Below are 14,427 nucleotides of genomic sequence, written 5' to 3' on the forward strand. Positions count from 1 at the left end.
TTCCAATTTAATATTAAATGAGAAAGTTTAATAATATTTAAATTTCCGTTTCTCTAAGTTCACAAATTCGTCCGAGTGACGGCAAAAAAGGCACGATTTATAGCCTCTAGCAATTGATCTTTCTTTCTGATCAATCCATTGAGTAGCACTTGCTAAGCAACATAAAATGACTCATTAATCTCTTCGCTCTGGCTGAACTCATTCCGGGTCGTTATTAAACGGTTTCAGAGCGATGCGGGCCCATGAAGATCCAACAGGACATAAATAATAGCAAAGGAGCAGATGGAAAACATTTCTTCAAAATAATTTCCTGAGTCAAATTGTCATTAAAATTAGCAACTCGTGTTTGTTGTAAAACAAACTACAATGCATGTAATTAATTTCTTTGATGAATTTATTGTGAGGTCAAATAATCACCCTGCGCTTGAAAACACTTTTGATAAAATACAAAATGCGGAAATTTGAATATAAATTAGATTTTCCGTAATTTGCAATTTCCTTCTATCTACTTTTAATTTATAATACGCAAACACAACTTTATAACGTTTTATTAAACTTTCACATACGATACTTTAAAACTTTACATTAACTTTACGCTACAGCGTTAGGTGCAAGCTTATCTAATTAAAAATGGTTTAGAAGTTTTCAATAATGAACTACGTGCCAAAAAATAACGCCACCTAAAAGAAGGTTTAAGTTTTCGCAGTGTATTTATCTGATTTCACATTGGAGAAAGTTATGTAACAAGTTAAGAAGTTAAATTTTATTGCACATACAAAGTTGTTCTAACTGGCTGATAAAGTAAAAACAACGATTACTTGAAACATCAGTTTCTTTGATTTTTTATCACAAGCTTAAGTCAATGCTTTTGATTATTGGTTTCCTAAACATTTGTTTTGTTTGTAATTTATGTTCATCGTATAAGTACTGTTACAATTACTGCAAAAAATAGAAACTACCTAAAAATTTAGTCGATGTTTTATTTAAACCCGGCGCATCCACCATTTTTTATTTTACTAACAAAAGCCAGAAAAAAGTATTAAAGAAAATTAACAAAATTTGATTGGTATCTAAATCAAAAAAATTTAGTCGTTTGTTAAATAAATGGTGTTAAATTACCGTAAAAAATATAAGCAAACCAAACATTTAGCAGAAGTTTTATGTTGACCAGGCGCATCCACCATTTTTTCCCACCAATATCTTTATTTCGAAAGTATTATTTTCAAATTATTTCTGTGCTTATTGGTTTCCCAACCATATTGTTTTGCAAATTGCAAACTAAGAAATTGTAAAATGTGACACATTGTGATAAACATTTATGCTTTAAACCCAATATTCATTTTTCTATAACCGTGAAAAAAGATTTAACATTGTGTAATTTCTAGCTTACATTTGTCAAATAAGTTAGTTACATAATTACCACAAAAAAATAATAAAAAATTTAGAAGAATAATTAAAGTTTTGTCCAGTTTTGTATTCAGACCCGGCGCATCCACCATTTTTACTAGTGGTGTTTTTAAAAAATTGTTAAAAAAAATTAAGAGTTGACTACTGTCTATACTAGAAAAATTCACTTCTGCGGTTGCCAAAAGTATTGTTTATAAATATTATTTCTGTGCAAGTTGGTTTTCCTACATTATTATTTCGCATATTTAAAAATTAGAAAATACCTGAGCAAATTGTGTGTAAATTATTTGTATTGTTTCTAGCTTACATTTATTAAATAAGTTCTGTTACATTAAATATTAAAGCTAACCAAAATTTAAGTCGAAGTTTTAGTTTAATCCACCATTTTTGGTTTCAACAATAGTTTTAAAAAGTTAATTGATAAAAAAGAGGGAGCAAAAGTTCATTACTGTCTAAATTAAAAAAAAATTTCCTTTGTCTTGCCGAAAGTATTATTTTTAAATTATTTTTGCGCTATCTACCTTATTATTTTACAAATAAGGAAAATCTTTATTTCTGTATCTCTGTAAAATCTTTAAACATTTTTTTAATATTAATACTTTGAATACAATAATACATTTTCAAATAAGTGCAGTTATAATTACTGTAAAAAATTAATCCTAGGAAAGTTATGACCAAAATTTTATTTATACCTGGCGCATCCACCATTTTTTCATTTAACCAACATAAGAAAAATTCTAGTTGGTTTTCTTTCATTATTATTTCGCATATTAAGAAACTGGAAAATATGTAACAAAAAATTGTTTATTATTTTTGCTTTAAACTCTAAACATTCGTTTTCTTTTTAATTTACATTTATCAAATAAGCAAAAAATAAAGCTAACTAAAGTTTTGGCTGAAGCCGCATCTATCATTTTTTAAACAAACCACCAACAGCTTCCGAAACTTAATTTAAAAAAGCTCTATCAATAGTTGACTCTTGTCTAAACTAATAAAAAATAATTAAAATTTTGTTATTTTAAAAGCATGATTTTTTGAATAATAAATTCAAGGTTAAATTGCTCCTAGTTCCAAACGTTTGTTTATATTTTTAATTTTTATTTAATTCACTATTTTTGGTGGCTAGTGACATTGTTTCAACATAAAAACGTTTAAGCATTGCTTGTTCTAAAGTGACATTAGAAATAATAATTGAATAATTATTTTGAATTATCAGAAATTTATAAGTAATAGTAAAATATAAAGTATTTCATAGCAAACTTTAAATTTTGTATTTTTGTGTGATTATAGAGAGTTATAGAAAAACTGTACTCCTAATAGTCTTACCCCGTAAGCACTTTTATTCATTTTACACACAGACATTGACAAATTGAAGTATTTGGAAAAATTAAGTTAAATATTTTATAGAAGAAACGTTTATGCTATGTGTGAGGTTGTTTCAACACTTAATATAAAAATAATGATTATTTACAAGCGAACAATAAATAATTACTTACTTTGACGTGTGTTATATTCAGTAAATAAACAAAATAAATGCTTTTAATTTTCAATTGCTCCATTTTTACGATTTTTTTAAATATTTCTTCAGTTTCTTCATTTTGTTGTATATTATGTCGTAAATTTCAATTGTGCAAATTGCACTGCAGTAAACAAATATTATAAGCAATATCCACATTTCAAAAATGTTTCTGTTTACTCAACAGTTTGTCAATTTGTAGTTTTGTTTACACATTTAGCTGATGCCGCAAGCCACCAACTGAACAACCAAATTACACTTTACCTACATTTACAATCACACAAACACACCTGCGAAAACTTTTCGACAAAAAAACTTGTGAATCAGTTATTGTAATTAACTGTGACGTCGTGTGTGTTCTCATATTACGAATTTAATTCTTGAGAAAGAAGGATTGTTAAATTTTCAATTTAAATTTTTTGCATCAGTTCAAAGAAACATTTGTAAAGTAGTTAAATGCGTCAGATCTGATAAATTAGTGATAATTTATTCTGTTGTTTCCGTCCGTTTAAACAATGTCTACATGATTACACGATTATCTTTGCGCGGTACATAAAGAATTATTTATTTCTCCGTTGATTATCTTGTAACACGATATTCGAAGACAGCCGTAAAGCGAAGCTAACGGCAAAGAAAACAAACTTTGAAGTCGTTCAGATCGTCCTTTTTCACCCAGGACCACTATCTCAGAGAAAACGTTTCACAAAGAAATTGTCTCCGAAACGTAACTTTATATTTAACATAGAAAGTTCCACGATTTATGCGTCATATTAAATTCTTAAAAACTCCGAAAAAAATATTTATGGAAGCTTAGCGATAAAGAATTGAGTGTTGAAATATGAAGTTGTTTATTTAAGTGGGCACGAGTGTATTACAGTGCTTCCTCGAAAGATAACACCCTTATTAGTCTTGCGAGGGGTGTTACCTTAGAAACGAAATTCTGGACAATTAGGTATTCAGGCAATAAACTGTAAATTACGCTGTCTGAACACATTGCAAAACTTTATGTTTTTAATGTGATATTAAAACAGCACTGTTCATAAATTTTACCTTAATGTGTGAAGTGCTGGCCATTGGATGAAGGGCCGCTGTTAGGAGTAAAGTCACCCACACCGAGGCTGTTCCGCCTCTACCGCAACTTCCCATCTGAAATTTAATAAACAACGTTAATATTTCATCGGACTATTAATACTTTGTCAGCGAGCCACTTTTAACAAAATATTGAAAATCCTGGAAGCGGCACACTGCACGATACTTATAAATTAATGTACGACATTTTAATTAAAGCAATGAACGTTTAATCCAGCGCTTTCAAAACGCGCAAAACTCGTACTCATTTTTAATACAGTACAACTTTGATCATAAATAAAAGACAAAACTAATTCTCAGAGGTGTGAACTCACAAGAATTTGTGTATCGTACTACATATCTTGTTTTACTGTTTGCGTATCTAAACTTTAAATAAACAATAAACATTACACGTTACAAGAAATCTATAATTTTCTCAGTAGTGCCTTGTCAGGACTAAAGCTTGCGTATATACGTTAAAAATTACATTCATTGAAGAGTCTTAACCAATAAAAAATAAATTTTTAGCTTCATTCAGAAGAACTCAAATTTTCTAAATTTTATTCTAAGATGTTTTAAAATTAATCTTAATAATATCAATTAAAGTCAGAAGAACAATTTTATGTGTTACAGTTTTTGTTTAAAACTATTTTTCAAGCTCTTACTCTACCTATTTTGAATAATTTTGAAAACATTTTTTATTTTATTTTACTCCTTCGTGAAAGTTAAAAACATATTTTTCATATGAATAGTTTGTATAAAAAATTCAAGTATTTTTTCAAATTTTGAATATAAGGTTTATTTGATTGGAATATTCCGTATCTACCTAACGCGCCTAAGTTTTAATGGAACCAAATACCTGCTTAAAGTAGATTTTTCAGTTGATTGTGAATGTATTTCCTGTTACTTAGATCACTGTATTATTAAATTAAATATTTTTTGTTATTTTAAAAATTCTTATTATATGTAAGCCTACTTATTTACACAAAAAATGCATGGTTTGTGACGTATGAGTATCCAATATTAATTTAAAAACTATTTTTATAGACATTTTTTTAATTAAAAAAAATAATTGTACAAAGATACTTAAAGTTTAGTTTAGTTAGTTTTGTAGTCAGTGTAATAAGCAACTAAAATTTTATTTTAGGCAAGACTAAAATAAATCATAAATGTTGATCATTTGTAATAGGCATAATTTTAGTTTAATTTACAAAATCAAAAAATTTCGCTTATTATTAGAAACTTATTTCAGTGTTTCAGAATACAGGTTTTCTAAACATTTACTTTACGCTGTTATTATCTAATAAAAAACTTAAAGCTAACCAAAGTTGTGATCGTACATTTATTTAGACTCAGCGTATATACCATTTTTATTCTTAGTACCTACAGTCACAAGAAGTAATTTAAAAAAAAAATTTGCTTATTAGAATAATTACGAATTTTTATATTATCTTTGTGTTATCTTGTTTTCTTTCCTATTTTATTATTTCACCAATTAAGCATTCTTTTCCTTTTTGTTTGTCTCAATAAACATTTGCATTAAAAGTTTTTGTATGAGAGTGAAAAAACTAATTCTTTTAAAAGATGTAACGCAAAGAACAGTTTATTTTCTTCGATTCTTTTAAAATACTCAAAGAAAAGACTTTATAATATAAATTTTTGTTGACAGATATTTAAAACAGATTTCTTTGTTCATAGTGAAGATAGTTTGTGTTACTATAACTCCATATATTATTAATGTATATATTTTTTGTTAAACTGAATACTCTAAATAGAAGTTTTACTTGTTTATAGTCTGCGATGTATGTAACATTAATTAAATGATAGTGTAATAAATCTTTTTACTTAAGTAAAAAAAAAATCTTAAATACATGTTACACATGTTCAAAGTACATACACATCTGCTTTTTAATAAAATCCGAAATAATTTTTTTAACAAACATACATAATTTTTTTTTTGGTTAGTTTTGTTGTTTGTGAAATATTTAACATTTTTTTACGAGACGGATAAAATAATAAATGTTGATGATCTTCAAAAAGCGTAATTTTAGTTTGGTTTGAAAATTCAAAAAAAACATCTATTCCAAAGAACTTTGCTTTTCATTAAAACTTTTTCCAGTGATTCTGAATATAGATTTTCTAAATATTTGTTTTGTTTGTAGTTTACATTTATCTAATAAGTTCTTTTACAGCTACTGTAAAAAATGAAAACTAATCAAAGTTGATTCAGAAGATTTTTAGACCCGGCGCATCCACCATTTTTATTCGTCTTTCTAGAAGCCATTATTTTCTAAGCATTTGTTTTGTTTGTAGTTTATATTTATCTAATAAGTTTTTCCACAATTGCTGTAAAAAAATTAAAATTAAAAAATTGAAGTGGTATCCGAAGATGTTATTAGACCCGGCGCATCCACCATTTTTTTATTATTTTATTTTTTTTGTAACAAGAGCCATAAAATGTTAATTATTAAAGAAGAGCAAATACTCTCTAAATTCTTCCCTTGTCAGAGGCATTACGTATTCTATTTTTAGATTAAGTCTGTGTTATCTGGTTTTTCTACTTTATTATTTCCCAAATTAAGAAACTCAATAATATCTGAACAGTTTTTGCTAAATGTGTATGCTTTATGTACAGTTCACATTTTTCTACAATTAGGAAATCAAAGGCTTCACAATCTATTTGTGAATTTGGCTTTTTCTGTTACATGCACTTCCATGCTTTCATGGTCTGACGATGACCTTGTAGATCTTGTAGAACATTAAATAAACACTTTATGTCTTTTTGTCTGCCTTAAGTATTTTTATTTAATAAGCTTTTGTATTAAAGTGAGAAACCTTATCTTGCATAGAGCATATAAAATGTAGATTTATCAAAGATGTAACGCAAACAATAATTTATTTGGTACGATTTTTTTTCTGTACCTAACGAAAAGACTGTGTAGTAGCTCCTGTTACTTTAGTTCATTGTATTACTAAAATATGTATTTTTTGTGTAATCAAGACTCTTATTTGAAGTTGTACATATTTATAGAAAAAAAAAAATGTGTGGTCTGTAATATAATGTAACATTAATAAAAAGATTGTGTTCAAAGTAACATATCTACTTTTTAATAAAATCACAAATTAAAAATTTATACGACTACATTTAGAGTTTAGTCAAGTTAATTTTGTTGTTAGTTAAATAACGAGACTAAACAAACAATAAATGTTTCGTGTTAGAAAGACTGCATTGTAGTATTGTGACTGCATTGTTAAAGGTTTGAGGACGCATGTGTTCATCACTGAATGAAAATCGAATATTTTAAAGCCATTTTATAGTGAAACAGAAGCGACATACTCGTTCTCGTTGAAGAAGACAATTCCTTTTGCGATAAAGTTAAAGTATTGGCACAGAGAGATTTTCCTGTCATTCACAAATTGTCGAGAAAGCACAAACTAAATTCATGATTATAGAGAGTATTTAATTAATTACCAAATAATTGTGTTTAATTTGAAACAAAAAATATCAAACGTTAATGAAGTGAGCTAAATTGTTGACTTTACAAAGAAGAGACAAAGTTATTTCTTTGAAATATGACTATCTAGGTATCTGAGTCAAGTTTACTAACACAAAAGGAATTTTATTCTCATTCTGTGTTTAATAAAAATGCACAGGGAAGTTATTTTTATGGACTTGGTGGGTTTTGGATACAATACTACAAATTTTTTAGATTTTTTTTATTTCTGTGATGTAGTTGCTTTTTTTAGAATTAAAAAGAATTAAATTTTTGAGTTGCAAAAGACAAAAATTGTCTAAAACGGCGATTTAAAATTGAAAACAAATTATACCCGTAATTGTAATTGTAATATACTTAGAAATTTTGAAAAGACATAGAAAACAATAAACGACAGGAAAAAAACAAACTATTATTTACTAAAAAATCGAGAGAAAAGTAAAAAAAAATTAATAGCAATCTAAAAAGATTTTACTACTTTTCAAAAAAAAAACTAGAAAATTGTATTTTTTAATTTTTTTATACTATAATGAATCAGGAAAAAGTATTGCTTTTTAGTTATTTTGCTTTCCATTTTTGCCTTCCCATTAGCTAAGTAGCTATTAAACTATTATTAGCTCCTTACAACTTTTTCCATAAATTTGTAATGCTTCTAGACGGAAAAATCGCAGTCCCAACAGTTGAGAAACTTCTAACCCACATTATAAATTTTGCCCTATTTTTAGTTTTTAATTATTCAATTTCCACTTAATTCTTAAAAAGTGCAAGAATGAATTGAAGTTTGCAGCACTTTGAATTTTGTTCTCCGCTATTCTGCCAATGAAGTATTCTTGGAATGTTTAACTCAATTACGCTATAAATTTCCGGAAATCCTGGAATGTTTAGGGATTACAGTAATTATGACTGAGCTTGGAAACATAAATACCATTTTAAATGTATTAATGAATTTTCCAAAGAAATTGTTTTTGTTCGACGAGACTGTAAATTTAATCAGCCAAGTTTTGTTGGGGTTAAATAGATATGCATTTCGTATTCTGCGATATTAATGAACGGTCTCATACGACAGCTGCGACGTAGGGGCTCAGCAGTGGCTCGTATTACTAGCTCAAGATAAATGATCTCTTTCACGTAATTAAGCGAACATTAATTAACGTAATTACGCGAAATGCTTCTGACTAAATTATTATAAAAGCAAATATCGAACTTTGGGAAAAAATCCAGCTCCAGTTTCAAGCTCTAGAAAAGTTTCATAACGACTTGAATTAGGCCATTGTAACTACTCGTTACTCAAGTCCATTAAAATTGCTTGACGATATTAAATATAAAATTGCCTTTTCAGAATCTTAGTTAATTGCTTTAAAAGTAGGACTAATTACTAAAACCGGAACTTGGAATTAATTACGATTAATTCACACACTCATTTAACTGTAAATATTCAGGGACACTTTAATTAACACCAATTCATCACCAATGTTTTGTTGATTTTCCAAACTTGGTCTGTTATGAAGAAATGATATTGCATTAGCTTTCCGGTGTCCTGCAGCTGGTGCCTGAACTCCCGAATAATATTTCGTGTAATTCAGTTTTATTACAATCGTCAGCTTGTTTGAAATTATTTCTTAAAGTATAGCTACACAAGCCTACCCCTAAACACTTTGTTCATAATGATAATTATTAACTCTACTTGAATATGGTCAAACCCTTCAACTAATTAAGGACAGAGTGGAAGGTGAGCCGAAGCTGATTGCCAAACTTTCAGTAGCTCGCAGATTTGCTTAAGAACATTTTTCACTTCACAACAACCCAACAACTGTCATTTCGCTAAGTTGTTTTATTATTATATAAGTCCAAAGTTTTGATATAAGTCTCTTAGGAAAGTCATATCCAACCTTAAATGTAAATTAGCGAGACGTAATGCGGGATGGAATAATGGATAAAATATGTTGCAGGCAAAGTGGAAGTAACGCCCGGAAAATTGTTTAACAGTTTTTACAAATAAAGTGCTCTCAAAGCTGGGCAAAAAATTTGAACCAATGATACACTTTGTTTGTAAAACTAAACATTGTGTAGATAATAATTGGTGCTCGTTTTATCAATCCCGGCGCATCCACCATTTCAAACGTGCAATCAAAAAGTTTTGCCATCAATAAGCTTTTTATTATTTTGTGATTCTAAATTAAAAACTCGCGTTTCTGCTTTTGATCGATTTATGGTTTTTGTAGGCGGACAGTTATCAGAAAAGTTCCCGATCGGGGATTATGATAATGTTGTCGGTAAATTAAAATTTATTTTGATCAGTCTTTTCAAGCTGTTTAACTTAATTTCGGGGGATTATATAAATTGACTCATTAAACTTTCATGACAACCTCAAGATTGAAAACACCAACAAACAAGGTGGGATTTTCTTGGATGCTACCAAAAATACTAATTACACTACAGATTGGATCAAAATTGCTTTCTTAATGTTTTCACAAAAATTCACGTAATTTCGGTTTAATGATAATATTTGAAAAAATTGTTGAACTTAATAGAATTTGAATCAACTTAAACCAAAAAATAAACACAAATCAGGAACCTAAAATGCTTGAATGAAAGAAATGTTGTGGATTTTCTTGTCAAATCTAAAAAAATTACATTTTTGAAGTTATATACAGTCGATTTTAAAGTTTCTAAAATATTCAAATACAAAAAAGTAGGTTAGTAAAAGACATTTTAACTCAAAAATAAAAAAAAATTTTTAAAGATATACATGGTACAGCTTCAAGCAGACTCTGAAAAAACTAAAAGAGAAAAATTGCCATTGCTCAAGTTGTTTGATAAAAACGATTTACAATTTTAAGGTAATAATCATACAGCCGACTTTTAAAATTTTGAGGTATCTAATTATAAGAAGAGCCGTAAGAAATTTAAACTCTGAAACGTAAAAATTAAACAGTTTAAAAACTTCTAAAACCTGAAGTATCTAATTAATTAACGTAAAATCAAAAAACAATTTCACAGAAAAAATAGATATTGTTAGGGCTGTATAGTCAAAATTCTTTTGAGGTAAACATTAAAACCGATTTCGAAATTTAAATAATTTATAAACACCAAAAAAACAATGAAAAAATTGAAGTCAAATATCCAGAAATTAAACACTTCAAAAGCTTCTAAACGCTAAAACACATAATGCATCATTGATTCTAAAAAAAAACTAAAAAAAATTTTGCTTCAGATATTTAAGCAAAACTATTTAAAATTATTTATACCCATAAACGTAAAAAATAAACACTTCAAAAGCTTACAAACGCTCAAACACATAACCTAAAATAGACTCTGAAAAAACTAAATGAAAAAAATTATTTTTCTTAAGTTGCTGAATCAAAATGATTTATATTTGAGAGATAATCAATAGAACAGATTTTACAAATTCTAAAATGTTCCAGTTCTAAAAAAACTATAATAAATTTGAACTCTAAACCTTAAAAATTTAACACTTCAAACCTGAAATACCTAATTCAACATAGACTCTGAAAAAAACTTGAAAAAATTGATTGGTCTAAAGTTGTTTGAAAATAATGATTTACAATTTTGAGATAATCATTAAAGTCGATTTTAAAAAATTTAGAATATTCAAATACTTGAAAAACTGTAAAAAAAATTTAAATCAAACATGTGAAAATAAAAACTTCAAAAACTTGTAAAACCCTGAGACATCTAATTCAACATAGACTCTGAAAAAAAATGAATTTTGGTCAAGTTATTTCCTCGAAACGATTAACAATTTTTAGATAATCAATAAAGACAATTTTAAAAAATTTAAAATACTTAAGCTACAAGTATAAAATTTAAACTTAAAAATTAAAAAAATGTAAAATTAAAAACAAAATTAAATAATGTATAATTAAAAACATGTAAAACTTTTAAAATCTGGACCATTAACATAGACTAACATAGGTAGTCTCTAAAGAAAACTTAAAGATGAAGTCATTAATAATATAATCAATAACAATTTTAAAGATTTCCTTGCAGAACAGCTAGAACAAAGAACTAAAAACATAAAAAAAGGAAAACTTTAAAAAACTTGACATTGACTTGACCTAACATAACCTGAAAAATCTAATTCACCACGAACTCTCAAGAAAACTAAAAAAATTTTGATCTTGTTTAAACTATTTGATCAAAACGATTAACAATTTTGAAATAATAAAATTGATTTTAACATTTTTGAAATATTCAAATTCCTGAAAAACTAAGAAATTTGAACTCAAAAGGGTAAAAATCAAACCTTGAAAAACATCTGAAACCTGAAATATCTAATTCATCAAAAACTCAACGCAAAAATTGGAGGATAAAAATTGAAAGAAGCAAAATGATTTTGCCCAAGTTGTATGATCAAAATGATTTACAATTTTTAAATAATTCATTAAGTCAATTTTAAAAATTTTGATATATTTAAACAACAAAAAAGCTATGATAAATTTAATTTATTACGTAATGTAAAAATGTAAAAACTTCAATAACTTTTAAAACTTGGAACACCCAATTTGACGTAGACCCATAAAAAACTTAAAGACATCTTAAATCTTTGAAAGTTGAAATACATAATGCAATCTTTGAAAGTTGAAATACATAATGCAACATAGATTTTGAAAAAACTAAAAAAAAATTTTTGCCCAAGTTGTTTGTTCAAAATTATTTGTAATAATAAAGCCGATTTTTTAAATTCTAAAATATTCAAAACCAAAAAAGCTATAAAAAATTTAAACTTCAACAAGTTTTAAAACCTGGAACATTTAATTCAACATTCAATCTAGGAAAACTTAAAGAAAAAATGAACCATTAATATACATAATCAATAACGATTAAAAAAATTCTACCGGAACAACTTTAAAAACTTGACGTTGACCTGACCTGACCTGACCCGAAAAAACCTAGTTTGTCAAAGTCTCTGAAAAAAACTGAAAAAAGGTTTTATTTTGCTTAAGTTAACCAAATATCACATTAGTTTTGCAACCGTTGTCAGTCTTATATATTTTTTTGGCCATTTTTTGCCATTTCGATTGCGAAAACAATTTCCTCACATGAAATGAATATGCAGCAAAATGTCGAGGTTTCTTCTCGACGTAAAATAAAGTTATGGGGCACGTTTTAGGTATATTGAAATTTATTTTGATCTATATCCTGCATCCAGGCTTATCAAATAAGTGTGCAATTTTCTGCAAGAAAGCTTTATCGACTCTATCTTGGGAAATTTTTCGGCTGTCAGAAATAATATAAATATTGCGCACCGTCAAGTGCCGAAAAAGCGTTCCCTTTCAATTATTCGAATCAACGTTGAATGACAGTAAACTCTTGGGGAATTCGCACAATTAGATTAACCCAAATAGAATACGTGCAAGTCTCTCGTCTTAAAGGCGTGCGCACGTGAATTCATTATGTGCACTTCCGTGTAATAATCTGATCCCATTTGCGGTTGCAAATGAAAACCGTAAATTATAACCAACTTAAAGTAATCTGGGTGCTGTACAGATGTTGAGGAATGGTCTCAAACGTGTCTCTATAAACTTGACACAAAGGCCGTAATAAAACCAACTCTCAATCAAATCTCAAAATTAAACCTTCAAAACTTTTAATCCATTACCTGTTCAATAAAATCACAACAACTGTCAAAGCTTGGACGTGATTAATGATACACGTGGGTATCCATATGGAAGTGAGGATATTAGACTCATCAATAATAAGTTAGATCTTTTTTATATTTTTATAATATTTCAATTTCGAGCCGAAACATTTTCGCAGTTTTATTCAACGTCACTTAAAAAATAAACAAATTAAATTTTTCTCTGTTTACGGCAAAAAACTGTCAACTATATAAAATTAAATCAACAGTAAATTAAATTTGAGATTTACTGCGGCAATAAAATCTCATTAACTTCAATTTGTCTTTGTTATTCTTGAACCTGGAAAATAAAAATTCACAAGAAAGTCAATTTATAAAATCGTTTGGTAATTTTTGTTCGGTGCAACAAAGTAAAGCCTGTCATAAATCTAAATAGAGCAAGTATAACACCTACATGACTGGGTTTCAGTGCAGTTAAAATTTTTACGATAATTGCATGTCAGCAGTAAACAAAGGCTTTAAATATTTTTTGCAAATTTTATGGAACAGTTGCTTTGGAACAGCACAAGTGGTCCTTATTTATTTTTATTCGTTTAGTTGAAGGGAAAAACGAGAAAGTTATTCTGCGACTTTGTCGAATCTGTAACAATGTTTGTTTTAACAATGTATAAAATTGGAAATAAAATGTTATGTTGCTGTGCTCGTATTCGTTGTAAGAAAGTAAATGAAGGTACAGATGAATTTGTCACATGTGTCTCTGATATCTAATTTAATCAAAATAAAATTAGAATGAATTTTTTATTTATAAACACGCGTAACAACAGCAATATTCTTTGTTATTGATTATAAATTCACTTAAATTTATTAATGTAATAACTTATTGATCAAATTGAGACTCGTAGTATTTTTTTAAATTTCTTAAATCTAGTCGTCGTGCTACAGAAATCAGTGTTGACTGTTAAATACTTTATTTTTTCTATACATGCGAATTTTTCAGAATTTTTCCTTATAAGTAAAACTAATTAGCAAATTTAAAATATTGATATTAATAAAAATAAAAATAATAAAATATTAATTAACAAATATTGATTTCTAATGTTATTTTAATTTGAATTAATGTTTGCAACAAAAAATTCTTAATAAGTATGTTGTTTAAATGTTTACGTGATTATTTTGTAGAGCTAGTAACATTTTTTACAGAATCTGTTACACAAAAGATCATTTTTAAGTATTAAAAAAAAAGAATCCAGTTAACTGTACAAAATGTATTGTGAGTTGCATTTTTTACCTGGTCAGGTGCGTAGTCTTACGTTAATAAAACTGTATTATAATCATATATC

The 14,427-nt window shown here is 27.4% G+C and overlaps 1 protein-coding gene across 1 annotated transcript in view; it reads right to left on the minus strand.

Moving 5' to 3' along the window:
- LOC659040 (follistatin-related protein 5) overlaps positions 1 to 14,427 on the minus strand; it is a 233,176-nt gene that overhangs the window by 134,339 nt on the left and 84,410 nt on the right. Inside the window, exon 3 of the mRNA XM_008200745.3 lies at positions 3,974 to 4,069. Within this exon, the coding sequence (XP_008198967.1) occupies positions 3,974 to 4,069 (96 nt within the window). The remainder of the gene's footprint in view (positions 1 to 3,973; positions 4,070 to 14,427) is intronic.

Source organism: Tribolium castaneum, chromosome 1 (assembly GCF_031307605.1).
Source record: "Tribolium castaneum strain GA2 chromosome 1, icTriCast1.1, whole genome shotgun sequence".
Taxonomy (NCBI): Eukaryota; Metazoa; Arthropoda; class Insecta; order Coleoptera; family Tenebrionidae; genus Tribolium; species Tribolium castaneum.